The 13,194-nt window shown below is 39.1% G+C and overlaps 3 protein-coding genes across 3 annotated transcripts; all 3 read right to left on the bottom strand.

The window, feature by feature from the left end:
* Nucleotides 1-3,927: 3,927 nt before the first annotated feature.
* LOC113635520 (gamma-crystallin M2-like) lies at nt 3,928-4,825 on the bottom strand. Its single transcript, XM_027135015.2, has 3 exons — nt 4,693-4,825; nt 4,332-4,577; nt 3,928-4,236 (listed from the first exon to the last, which is right to left on the bottom strand). The coding sequence occupies exons 1-3, from the start codon at nt 4,705-4,707 to the stop codon at nt 3,961-3,963; spliced, it is 537 nt and encodes a 178-aa protein (XP_026990816.1). The 5' UTR covers nt 4,708-4,825; the 3' UTR covers nt 3,928-3,960.
* A 2,561-nt stretch (nt 4,826-7,386) lies between these two features.
* On the bottom strand, nt 7,387-8,152 carry LOC113635511 (gamma-crystallin M2-like). Its single transcript, XM_027135007.2, has 3 exons — nt 8,136-8,152; nt 7,765-8,010; nt 7,387-7,668 (listed from the first exon to the last, which is right to left on the bottom strand). The coding sequence occupies exons 1-3, from the start codon at nt 8,142-8,144 to the stop codon at nt 7,393-7,395; spliced, it is 531 nt and encodes a 176-aa protein (XP_026990808.1). The 5' UTR covers nt 8,145-8,152; the 3' UTR covers nt 7,387-7,392.
* A 2,346-nt stretch (nt 8,153-10,498) lies between these two features.
* LOC113635507 (gamma-crystallin M2-like) lies at nt 10,499-11,314 on the bottom strand. The gene is made up of 3 exons (XM_027135002.2): nt 11,238-11,314; nt 10,909-11,154; nt 10,499-10,822 (listed from the first exon to the last, which is right to left on the bottom strand). The coding sequence occupies exons 1-3, from the start codon at nt 11,247-11,249 to the stop codon at nt 10,547-10,549; spliced, it is 534 nt and encodes a 177-aa protein (XP_026990803.1). The 5' UTR covers nt 11,250-11,314; the 3' UTR covers nt 10,499-10,546.
* Nucleotides 11,315-13,194: the final 1,880 nt, after the last annotated feature.

Below are 13,194 nucleotides of genomic sequence, written 5' to 3'. Positions count from 1 at the left end.
TAAAACAAATCTGTTTTAATTGGTAAATATAATACTTCAATTCAGCTGTATTAATTTCCACAACTTTATATGGATTAATTAATCTGAAAAAGGAAGCAGCATTTAATGAATCATCTGATACATTAAAAAAGAACTTGGCAGCAACTCAACATTTAAACTTTTAAAGAGCTCAACTTACAGTATCACTCCACACCACTAGGGGTCCTGTTACCTGAATACCACTGGCACTTTTTCAGTTTTCACTCTTTGCCTGATCATTCTGAAGTTAATTGCCTTTTTGGAATTAAACCACTGGCAATGATGTTTCTTAATGTCTTGCTAATAAATTCCACTCTTGTACCAACTGCCTGTCCCCATGTTATTTATACAGTCACCCCTGTTTTCAGGAGCTTCCTCTTATGGCACTAGCAAGATGGACATCTATAGCAGAGATATTTCCCTGAGGAACAACCAAAGAAGTTCTGAAGAGTCTACAAACAAATGATTATAAATTATTTGTTTGTAGATAATAAAAATTGATCCTTGATGGCGTTGTGGCAGTAGCACGCAGTGGCTACTCTGGATCCAATATGGTGCTATTTCCATTTTTAATCCAACGATTCATAGTAAATATACACCAGAGACAGCAGTGAATATGTATATGACCTCCATGTTAATAAAGTGAAATCCATACTGCACAATGATGTGTTGGAAAGGCTTCATGACCTCAGCTTGGTGCAAAAACCAGTTCTCCAGCAATCATTAGAAGACTTTATCAGGAAAAAATTAGTGTTGGGTTCATTGTGACCTCAGAGTTTGTGCTGACCTATTAGTTCCCTAGGAGCTCTCTGTATTATAAACATCAGTAGAAATTACATTATTTACATTTACATTATTTACTGTCCAGTGTCACAGAAATGAGGAAGGGTTGCCTTCTGAGTCTGGTTCCTATCAAGGATTCTGCATCATATCTTCTCAGGGAGTTTTTCCTTGCCACCGTTGCCTCAGGTTAGGGTTCTTGTTTACACAAACATCCCTAGCGCATATCGTGCAGAACCCCACCCTCACCTCGGTTACTCAGGCCACATCTCTGTAATGCTAATTCCAGCATACAGACCACTCCTCAGATGCTTTAAAATGGTTCTGAAGCTGGTGAACACCTGACCAGCAGGTGTCCACCTCTGCTCTTTGGGATGGTTTTTAGTACACTGACTGGAACATCTTCAGGGGGACTGCAACAGCAATTCCATCAACCTGGAGCAGCTACATTGGCATGTGCATTGACGATCTCCAAGACCATCACTACATCCTACAACCAGAAGCCATGGATGACTGCTAAGCTGCGTGTGCTACTGAAGTCTAGAGACAGCCTCCAGAGCAGAGGACAATGCGGCCCTAAGAAAAGCAAGGGCTAAACTGTCCTGGGCCATCAAAGAAGCAAAGCACTCACATGCCCAAACAATCAACAGCCACTTCAAGGAAAGCGGAGACACCCGGCACATATTGCAGGGCATCCAGGAAATGAAACTACAAGAGAGCTTCACCTGCCTGTGATAGTGACACCTCCCTCCCAGATTTGCTGAACAACTTTTACACTTGGTTTGAAGTGCAGAACAACGAAGCGGCAAGGAATACCATCCCCTTAATAACCAGGTAGTCTGTCAATCCACAGCCGAGGTGATTAGAACTCTATGCAGAGTAAACTCACGGAAGGCTGCTGGACCAGACAGTATTCCTTGCAGGGTGCAGAGGGAATGTGCAGAACAGCTAGCAGATGTCATCACTGACATCTTTAACATTTCCCTGAGCAGTGCTGTTGTTCAAGACAACCACCATCGTCCCAGTTACAAAGAAGTCTACAGTGTAATGCCTCAGTGATCATCGTTCCGTCACACTCATACACCAATTGTAATGAAGAGCTTCAAGAGGCTTGTCATGAGGCACGTCAAGACCCATTTACCACCCTTACTGGTCCCACTGCAGTTTGTGTATCATCCAAATTGCTACACAGACAATGTCATTGCCATGACCCTTCAAGTAATCCTCATCCACCTGGACAATAAAGACAATTATGTATGAATGCTGTGTTGTGCTGTGATCCCTCCACTGGCTTCCGGTAGCTGCACGCATCAGATTCAAAACACTGATGCTGGCCTACAAAGCCAAAAATGGACCAGCTCCCTCTTACCTAAAAGTCCTCATCACTCCTTGCACTGCACCCCCACCCTCCGATCTACCAGCACTGCTCGATTGGTTCCACCATCTCTCAGGGTAGGAGGCACCAAGGTGGTGGAATGAACTTCCCCTAGAGGCCCGGACAGCTGAGTTACTGGCTATTTTCAAGTGGTGATTGAAGACCTACTTATTCAGGAAACACTTCAACTAAAGCCCTATTCGGACGGGACTACTTTTACAGGGGGTCGTTAGAGAAATTTCAGTTTCACAGACGTACTTTGTGATTTTAATCCCGTCAGAATCTGCCATGTCAGTCTTTTTCTTACACGACCTGTGTAAAAATTCCAGAGCAAATTACCTACTGTTTTTCAGCAAAATTGGCGCTCCTCTGAGAAATCTAATCCCATCTGAATGCGAATGTCTGTGATTGCCAGAAATGTTTTTTCTAAAACGGGTTTTCTTGTCTGTTTTGGTCATCGTGAACTACCGTATTAACCCTAGCGCCCCGGGATTCAAGTTTCTGCTTTCTGTACACCAATAATGGATGTAAATGTGTTTGCTACCCTGCGAAGAAATAAAAAAATGAAATCAACAAGAAGAGCCAAATCGCGTAAATTGTTAAGACTGGCTACTGTAATAACAGTTTCAGGTAAGAGTACTTTCATTTCTATAGTCAATTACATAAATACATATAGAAATTAAACCCAATGTCCAGTGTCGTGCTGCTTTCTTTTTCGCCGCCATTTTACTACTACTTGATCGGTCATATGACCATACGCAATCCACGCATCCTGGACATGTGGTCTTGTGCAACGCCCACATGTAAAACACAGACACTCCTACCTCCGTAATAAACACAAAGATGTTAGTCCCGTCCGAATCCATACATGAAATGACAGACGTCGGCTGAAAAAATTCTAACTCAAACGTCGTTTGGAAAGCTAGTCCCGTCCGAATAGTCTTAACACTTCTTTCCATATCTTTTGCATGTAAAAAAATACAAAACAAAACACAACCTTTGACACGTTTTCATTGTAATTTTGAACAAATGTTTTAAACTCATGGTATCTTAAGTATGTAACCTAGTGAGCCAGTATTAATGTATCCAATGCTAGAGATTTAAGCACTTATGTAGGTTGCTCTGGATAAGGGCGTCTGCCAAATGGTGTAAATGTAAATGTTCTATGTAGCACCATGGTCCTGGAGAAATGTTGTCTCATTTTACTATGTACTGTGTCAGCTATACTGTATATCGTTGAATGGACAATATAAGCTTCTTGACTTGACCTGCGTTGAGTCGACTTAATTATTTAAGTCAACATAATTTGTCTTAGAAAGGTGTTGTGACATCATAACCTGCCAGAATATATTTATTGCTTCTTGGCAAACATTCTGCAAGTCTCTGGAACTATACTAGGGGGATGAACACTTCTTCTCAAGTAAGCACTTGAGAAGGCTCACCTTGGAAAATACAACATCCATCAGGATAGTAATGTTTCATTATAGAATGATGATCATAAGTCATTCTGTATTGATTTGCAGTGATTTGACAAGTGAAGAGGACAAGTTAAGCCAAAGCCTGCCAGCAAAATAGTGCCCCACTACAACATAATGGCCACTTAGATTTTCTTTAAATTTTCACCGATATGTAGAAACTTTATTAGTACCCACTTGTGATTAAGGCTTACAAAAAAGCTCATTTTATGTAAGAGAAAAGAAAACAATAAAATCGTTGATTTAGTAATAATTAGGTTTTTTATTGATTAATTAAAATTTGTTGGTTGCTGCATCAATGAAATTATTTTTCTAATACCAGGAGTCCATGATGCGCCTCATGCTCATGAACCTCATGCCACCGTAGTCCCTGAAGTTCCTGTACTCTCCGGGCCTGAAGTACCACATCCTGCCTCTGTAGTGGGGATTCTCATACATGAGCCAGTGGCCGTCCATCACGTGGCAGGACATGCAGCCGTTGGACCAGTGGTAGCGATCCATGAAGGAATCACAGTCATCCGTCGCCTCCATCATCTGACCCATGAAGTTGTCCCTCTCGTAGAGCCTCATTCTGTAGGATCCTCTGTACTGTTTGCAAAAGAGGCAAACACTGTCATATTTGGGGCAAACACACATACTGGGATATATGTATCATAAAAAGGACGTTATGTCTAATAGCGTACCATGGGGATCATGCGGCAGGACCTGATCCAGTTGTTGCCCCAGCCCCACATGCTCATGTAGTCTGCGTACTCGCCCCTTCTCATGAAATACTGGTTTCCCATGTAGTTGGGTTGGTCGTAAACCATCCAGCATCCGCTCTCCACCCTGCAGGAGTGGCAGCGGCTCAAGTAAGGGTGCATATCAGAAAAATCACCGGTGCACTCCCAGGAGCGCCCCATGAAGTTCCTGTCCTCATAGAAGATAACCTGTTTGGAGAATAGGTTTCAAAATTAGCTGTGCAAATTTGTTCAGCAAAAAAAAGATTTTAAAATATTGGCAATCATTTTAAATTAAACAAATTATTTACTATTTACTGCTTACCCTTCCCATGGTCATGATGGCTGTATTTTGTTCAGGCTGTACTCAGCTGGTGAACTGATGTCCTCTCTGGTTTAAACATTCTATTTATACCTGGGCAGGACTAAAGACTATGTGCCTCCTATTGTGGAACAAAACGCTGACTAAGCAACAAAAAACAGTATCGTGCAGAACATTGAATGTTGCCTAGTCTTCAGAAGTCTTTACAATGTTTCACCAAGCTAACACAATGGTACCTTTTTGTAATACATTAAGCATTGTATCATTTATACAGTATATACTTGAGCTTTTAAAATTTTTGTTCAATTTTGTGTGTATTTAATGTTTTAATATCTTCCATGTCCTTGTTTTATCAATTTGTGGCATCAGTTTATTTTATTTCTCCTAGCTTAACATCCCAGAGTTCTAGTTTGTGTTCAACTCACAGTCCCTGTATTCCTGTTCTTCATTCATCCTCTGTAATTTTTGTCTTGTCATCTGACTGACATGGCCATGGTCTCTGATCCCTTTACCTCAGTTACCATTAGGTTATCTTTTATCTTTGTTCTGGCTCCGATTGTTGGATCTGAATCAGTTTCTTAACCCCTATCACTTTTATCTCAGCTACTGATCCTTTTCCAGGATGAAGCTAAGACAAGGGATATTTCAAACTGTCAGTTACACACTGTCACGATCAGTCTTCCACAGTGTTCATAAGAATGGATTCAACAGTAATAACCATGTTCTCATTCTGCCTGCAATCACAGGACCTTACAGTTCTTTATTGATAATACACAATCTAGCGACCACAAACTTATGTCCAGCTATTGCTGGCTCTAGGTTCTTACATATAATAGGTGCTAATGGTATTCATCGTTATAGTACGAATTGGTTTAATAGTCACTATGTACAATACAAAAACCAATAAAAATAAGGGTTAGGCTTAGGATAATAATAATGGATATTCTCCCTCTATTCTAGCCACATGGTTTCAGCTAAATGAGAGAAAATGATACAGAGCACAGAATATTGGTTCACTATTATGAGAACTGTCACTGATTGTCTTGGATCTTTTTTCATTCATTCATTCATTCATTCATTCATTCATTCATTCATTCATTCATTCATTCATTTTCTACTGCTTTTCCGAACTTCTCAGGTCACAGGGAGCCTGTGCCTATCTCAGGCATCATTGGGCATCAAGGCAGGATACACCCTGGACGGAGTGCCAACCCATCGCAGGGCACACACACACTCTCATTCACTCACACACTACGGACAATTTTCCAGAGATGCCAATCAACCTACCATGCATGTCTTTGGACAGGGGGAGGAAACCGGAGTACCCGGAGGAAACCCCTGAGGCACGGGGTGAACATGCAAACTCCACACACACAAGGCGGAGGAAGGAATTGAACCCCCAACCCTGGAGGTGTGAGGCAAGCATGCTAACCACTAAGCCACCGTGAACCCCGATCTTATTTCAACTTAAAGATTTAGATCTTATTTTCATTTAAAGAGTTAATTGGCAGCTAATTGTGACCCACTATTGAGCCCTTAAGCAAAGTCTTTAACTCACAGCTGCTTGAATTGGAATTTGGATTCTTTCATTAGTGGGAATCGATCTTTTTTTTAACTTAATTAACGAAAAGTTCTGCATGTGTGGTTTAGGATTTGACACTTCGAAAGATGTCTTTTCATGATAGAGTGTGGGAAGACGGAAATCTATCTATTATCTAAAATCTTTGGATTATATATTATATTATTATATCATATATTTATTTAAATATAAATTGTGTTATTTTATTTATAAAGTAATCAGTGTTTAGACTTTTATGATCAGCCTAAACAAATGATTATCTTAAAGCAGTAAGTAAGTATGTTTTAAGATTAGTCAGGGCTCTGTTGGGTTTCTGTATGTTGAGTATTGCGACTTTAGAGTAGCTGCTTTTGAAACTATCCACAATAACACTGATACAGTGATAAAACAGATAACTATAGCTGTTTTGATACTAAATCACTATTTATTCCTGTAGGCAATTGAAAAATATATACTTTTGAAAAATTGCTAATTCTTAAAGCCCTGTGTGTCTTCCTTCATATCCATAATCAGTAATGGAGTGTGATTAGAAATAAATTCAATGCAAAACACAGACAGGCCTAAAGCAGGTACAATTTTTTAGACTCTTTAGGTAAAAAGAGTTAAATATTTTTAGAATGTCAATCACTTTGTGATATGCTGAAACATAATCAAAATTTGGGTAGAGACATGGAAATCTGGGTAAGGTCAGGATTGTATCATCTGTCCTTTGTGAGGAAATTTCTAGAAGTTTGTATTAAACTATGGAATGTTATAACTATATGTAAAATAATTTCTCATGTTTCAAAAATAATTTATATTTTTACTTGCTTGAATTTTATATTAAGAGGTCTTCGTGTTTAATACGTATTTTTTTCGTAAAATGGATCGAGTAGTTTCAGTTTTGTTTCTTAAACCTGCCTTTTTGCTCTGCTTTTGTAAAAGATTGTGTACCAAGCGTTAATGTGAGTCGGGGGCTTTGAAACCATAAAAAAGTTTTATGTTGGATTTCATTAAATGATGCAAATTTATTACTTGTTGCAATACATGTAGGAGTTGGTGACAGGGAAGGAAGAAAATAAAACATTTCACTGAATTAATTTAGTTTATTTAAAATGTGTTTGTCAGATTAATTCAGTTTGTTTCTAATACCAGGAGTCCATGATGCGCCTCATGCTCATGAACCTCATGCCACCGTAGTCCCTGAAGTTCCTGTACTCTCCGGGCCTGAAGTACCACATCCTGCCTCTGTAGTGTGGATACTCATACATGAGCCAGTGGCCATCCATCACGTGGCAGGACATGCAGCCGCTGGACCAGTGGTAGCGATCCATGAAGGAATCACAGTCATCCGTCGCCTCCATCATCTGACCCATGAAGTTGTCCCTCTCGTAGAGCCTCATTCTGTAGGATCCTCTGTACTGTTTGGGGAAGAGGACAAACACTGTCATTTTTGGTGCAAACACACCTACTGGGATATATGTATCGAAAAAGGGATGTTATGTCTAATAGCGTACCATGGGGATCATGCGGCAGGACCTGATGCAGTTGTTGCCCCAGCCCCACATGCTCATGTAGTCAGCGTACTCGCCCCTCCTCATGAAATACTGGTTTCCCATGTAGTTGTTGCGGTCGTAGACCATCCAGCATCCGCTCTCCACCCTGCAGGAGTGACAGCGGCTCATGTAAGAGTGCATATCGGCACAATCACCGGTGCACTCCCAGGAGCGCCCCATGAAGTTCCTGTCCTCATAGAAGATAACCTGTTTGGGTGAAGAGTTTCAGAATTCATTTTTAAAATGTAATTGTAAAATTGAAATTTCTGCACATTTGTTTTTGTCAAAAACAAGCAATTATTTTAAATGAAGTAAATGTTTGGAGTGTTTACCCTGCCCATGGTCTCGGTGGCTGGTATAACTTGTCCAAGCTGAACTGCCCACCTGTCTGGTTAAACTCCTGCATTTATACCTGTATTTTACACCAAAGAAACTCTTGACCAGACATAAAGCACAAATGTAAACAAAGACCTTAAGAGCTATTGCTACATTTCTATGTGATGTTTTCCAGATGACTTTAAAAGACTATCATTGACAAGCTAAACCCACATATAGCATTGAGTAGTCAGCTATTTTGGTCTTTACAGATGACTATAGACATGCGTTTGTCTTCTTTTACGTCATGTGAATGTGACATGTACCTGACTTCTCTGAATGTATTTTTATTTTTGGAAAGCTGGCAAAAATGGTTCTGTAAAGACAAAAGTGCCTTGTCAGCACACGCAGGATGTTGTTCCCTGAGTTTAGAAGCATAATCCATTCACTAGGCCTAAATACAAATGAGGCTTTGGGGTTTTACACAGCAATTGCTCTGAGAAACTTAAAAAGACATTTCCATGTGTCTAACTAGATCTCTGTGGCAGTTTAAAATAAGATGTTTCAAAATGATCAAATAAATCAGAAATAACACCACCATTGTGTTGCCTTGACCAATTTGCACATAAATTCTTTCCTTGGTCAAGAAATACCTCAAGGTAACAACACACATTCAGTCTTTTTCCTCACATCACAGTATAGTATTGCTCCACATACTGGAACACAGGTTAAGTCCTGTAATTTTCAAGCACAGATGATGTTATTTCAGGCCAGAAGCAATGCCCAAAAATATGTGATTTTATATATTAACCACACAGAGGATCCCTGAAATGTATCTCACTACACACCTCAGTATCAGCCACAGAAATCCAGTACATTGTGATCAAAAGCTCAATCTGTTAGAACACCGTCATCTGCTATTGTTATCTTATTCTAGGACTTTATAATTAATTATGGTATTTTATAGTAGAGTTTATTAATAACAATTACTTAAAAGAGGGAGTACGGTCTCTTAGTTTTTAGCACGTTCGCCTCACACCTCCAGGGTTGGGGGTTCAATTCCCGCCTCCGCCTTGTGTGTGTGGAGTTTGCATTTCCTCCCCGTTCCTCGGGGGTTTCCTCCGGGTACTCCGGTTTCCTCCCCCGGTCCAAAGACATGCATGGTAGGGTGATTGGCATCTCTGGAAAATTGTCCGTAGTGTGTGTGTGTGAGTGAATGAGAGTGTGTGTGTGCCCTGTGATGGGTTGGCACTCCGTCCAGGGTGTATCCTGCCTTGATGCCCGATGACGCCTGAGATAGGCACAGGCTCCCCGTGACCCGAGAAGTTCGGATAAGCGGTAGAAAATGAATGAATGAATGAATTACTTAAAAGCACTTGCTCAGACCAGACTACAAATGTCTCCAATAACATTTTTATATATGTATATATATCAGTGCAAAAGACATTAAACATGAAAATAAAAGAAGAATGAAGCTCATCATCCTGATGTTGCTCTGTGGAAGCTAAAAGTTTTCCACCAGTCATTTCATACCTAAAGATTTAGCCGAGCATTTCACATATCACAAGAGTCTGATAATTACTAAGTCGTTTTCCAAAGATTAAAAAATTGCCTGAACATAATCAATAATTTAGATTTGTTTCTTTTTCTTCACTTGAAGGTTTCTATGGATTAAACAGGAACCTTTGCATCTGTCACTAAACTAGTTTTTGAAAAGAAAGTCGATATTTTCCATTCAGTATACAGTCATATCATTTGGTCTATGAAATGTAAAACTCACAGATGATCAGCAAATGATGAACCAAATGCTGTCTGGGAAGTAACTGAGTAATTCTGAGTCAGATCTAATGACTTTGCCCAAAACACGTTTCTGACTTAAAACTTGTTGTAAAGTCTCAAGCAGGGTCGACTGTATTGTTCTGAAATAATTGTGACTTGGTGAAAATGTGATCTGAGCCAGTAATTAGAAAAGGCTAAAACACTTTGTTGTTGAATTCTGTTGCATATTGATTTGAATAGACTTTTTTAATGAAATGTCAAGATGTGCCTCATACAATTAACTTTGCTCTGTAATAAATTGGTTGGTTGAAGGTAAATAGTAGAAAAGTCATAGTGTGGATGGTGTGACTTTATGTCAGAACCTGGAATGAAGCATCTTTGCTTTTTTTAAGAACTTCATTAATGATGGAAAAATTGTAATTGGAGTTATTTAATGTGATAGAATTATAAGATAAAATTCTATTAGTGCAGGACAACTACTACAAAAAATGTTGCAACTTTCAAACATGACTGTTGGAGGACCTTTCTCAAAAACATCTTCATTGTGATGCAGTGAGATTATTATTATAATATATATAAAGAAAACAAACGCTTTTCTGTGTTTTGATTTTTCAAAATGTTTTTATTTTCACTTTTGTCCAGATTGTTTCTAATACCAGGAGTCCATGATGCGCCTCATGCTCATGAACCTCATGCCACCGTAGTCCCTGAAGTTCCTGTACTCTCCGGGCCTGAAGTACCACATCCTGCCTCTGTAGTGTGGATACTCATACATGAGCCAGTGGCCGTCCATCACGTGGCAGGACATGCAGCCGTTGGACCAGTGGTAGCGATCCATGAAGGAATCACAGTCATCCGTCGCCTCCATCATCTGACCCATGAAGTTGTCCCTCTCATAGAGCCTCATTCTGTAGGATCCTCTGTACTGTTTGGGGAAGAGCACAAACACTGTCATTTTTGGTGCAAACACACATACTGGGATAAATGTATCGTAAAAAAGATGTTATGTACCATGGGGATCATGCGGCAGGACCTGATGCAGTTGTTGCCCCAGCCCCACATGCTCATGTAGTCAGGGTACTCGCCCCTCCTCATGAAATACTGGTTTCCCATGTAGTTGTTGCGGTCGTAGACCATCCAGCATCCGCTCTCCACCCTGCAGGAGTGACAGCGGCTCATGTAAGAGTGCATATCGGCACAATCACCGGTGCACTCCCAGGAGCGCCCCATGAAGTTCCTGTCCTCATAGAAGATAACCTGTTTGGGTGAAGAGTTTCAGAATCAGTTGAACATTAAAAAGTTAAATGACATGAAAGCAATCTGTCTTTTGTTAGTTTTACCTTTCCCATCATGTTTACTGGCTTGGCTGGTCCAAACTGTATTCACCAGGTGAACTGACATCCTGCCTGGTTTAAACCTTGTATTTATACCTGACCAGGACTAAAGATCATGACTCTCTTTTTTTGGAAAACACATGAATATGCAGTTAAGCACAGAGGCCCACAGAGAGTTTTTGTTACATTTTCGTATGACACAGAAGACTTTTGAAAGGATTCCAGTAGCAAGACAATACATCTGCTGTACCTTGCTATTTTTGGTCAATCTATCCTATAGACCTGCCAGAGCCATTTCTAGGTTTGTTCCTTCTGTATCATAACCTCTTCTCCTAAAATATATTGTAGATATTTTCTGAAGCTCCCAGAAAACTATTCTAGCTCTGTTCTATGTTTTGTTTAACCCTTGCGTTCCAGTACAGTACTGCCTTTGTTTATTTTATTACTGCACTCTAAATTTCTGTATCAAACAGTATTTTCTATGTAGTGGTGTTGTGGATGTGTAAAATAAAACCAGTGAACCCTATAATCATATGCAAAATGTCCATATTTAATTACAACCATTACACAAAATAGGTCAATTTAAATAACAGCATAACAGAATAACTGCAGCATATATATGGGAAAAAGTTCATTAAAAAACATTTTATATATATATATATATATATATATATATATATATATATATATATATATATATATATATATATATATATACATTTTTTTTTTAATGAATTTGTTTCCATGGATAAAATTTCTCAACACAAAACTGAATATGGACAAACATAGTGATTTTTGAAATCTGTAATTTCAATCATTGTAATTTCAATGTAACCTTAATCATTATTATTATTATTATTATTAATATTATTATTATTATTATTATTATTATTATTATTATTATTATTATTATTGTAATGTGTTAATGGGTCAATAGTCAAAAGGTTCAAATCACAGCATTACCGCTGCTGCTTGCCTTAAAATCTCATCTGTTTTTGGTAAAATGTTAAACCTGGTGTGATTTGGCACATGAACAAATTCATTATTTAGTTACTATTTAACAGTCAGTAGTTTAGTAATTGGACACCGGATTCGATTAATTTCAATTAAGTTTTTCTCAATTTAATTTGCCTAGTGCTTTTAAGAATGGACACTGTCTAAAAGCAGCTTTGACAAAGTTTTACGATTTATATTCATCCCTAACGAGCAAGCCAGAGACAACATTGGTGTAATGAGTCTGTCGGTGTTTTCCTTGTTTCTGTCTGCTGTCATTCCCAGCTGTTAATTCTTGGCCCCGCCCACTTATTTGTTACCATGGACACTAATTGTACTCAATCTTTCCTTCAGGTGTGTTGTCTTTGTCTCTGATTGTCTCTGCTTTGTCATTGGTTCCTGTCACCTATATATTCTCTGTTTGTTCACTTCCCTGGTGCTAGTCGTTTCAATGTTCCTGTTTCCTGTCAGCTCTGTGTTCGGTCTTGTTTTGCCTGCCTGTCTGTCTGTGTACCTGTATTCTTGTTTTTGGTCATTAATCTCTTTACTGCATTTGGATCCTCATTCGCCTTTGCCTCGCCGTGACAATCGGTGAGGAGCCAGGCTCAAAAAGCAAACCCATCATCATCTGTGTGACACTGGATAGTGTGATTAGATCATTTACTTTCTATTATCGTATATAGTCAGAGGAATTGTGTAACAAGGTAATCTAATTGTGTAATTTCACATTTCAGCCAGATTGGATTAACCCTAAATTCACAAAGCATATGAAAATGTGACAGATAGATCAACATCTTCCTGAAGTCTACATGAAGAGTAACTTTCGCTTTAACTCATCTTTTTTTTAAAAAAAAAACCAAGGGGTCTATGATGTGCCTAGTGCTTGTGAATAACATGTCGCTAATATCCCTGAAGCTCATCTACTATTCTGGTGACTCCACATGACTCCAAATGACTCCATATGTCACTC

Source organism: Tachysurus fulvidraco, chromosome 7 (assembly GCF_022655615.1).
Source record: "Tachysurus fulvidraco isolate hzauxx_2018 chromosome 7, HZAU_PFXX_2.0, whole genome shotgun sequence".
Lineage (NCBI taxonomy): Eukaryota > Metazoa > Chordata > Actinopteri > Siluriformes > Bagridae > Tachysurus > Tachysurus fulvidraco.
This window is presented reverse-complemented; position numbering and strand designations above follow the sequence as displayed.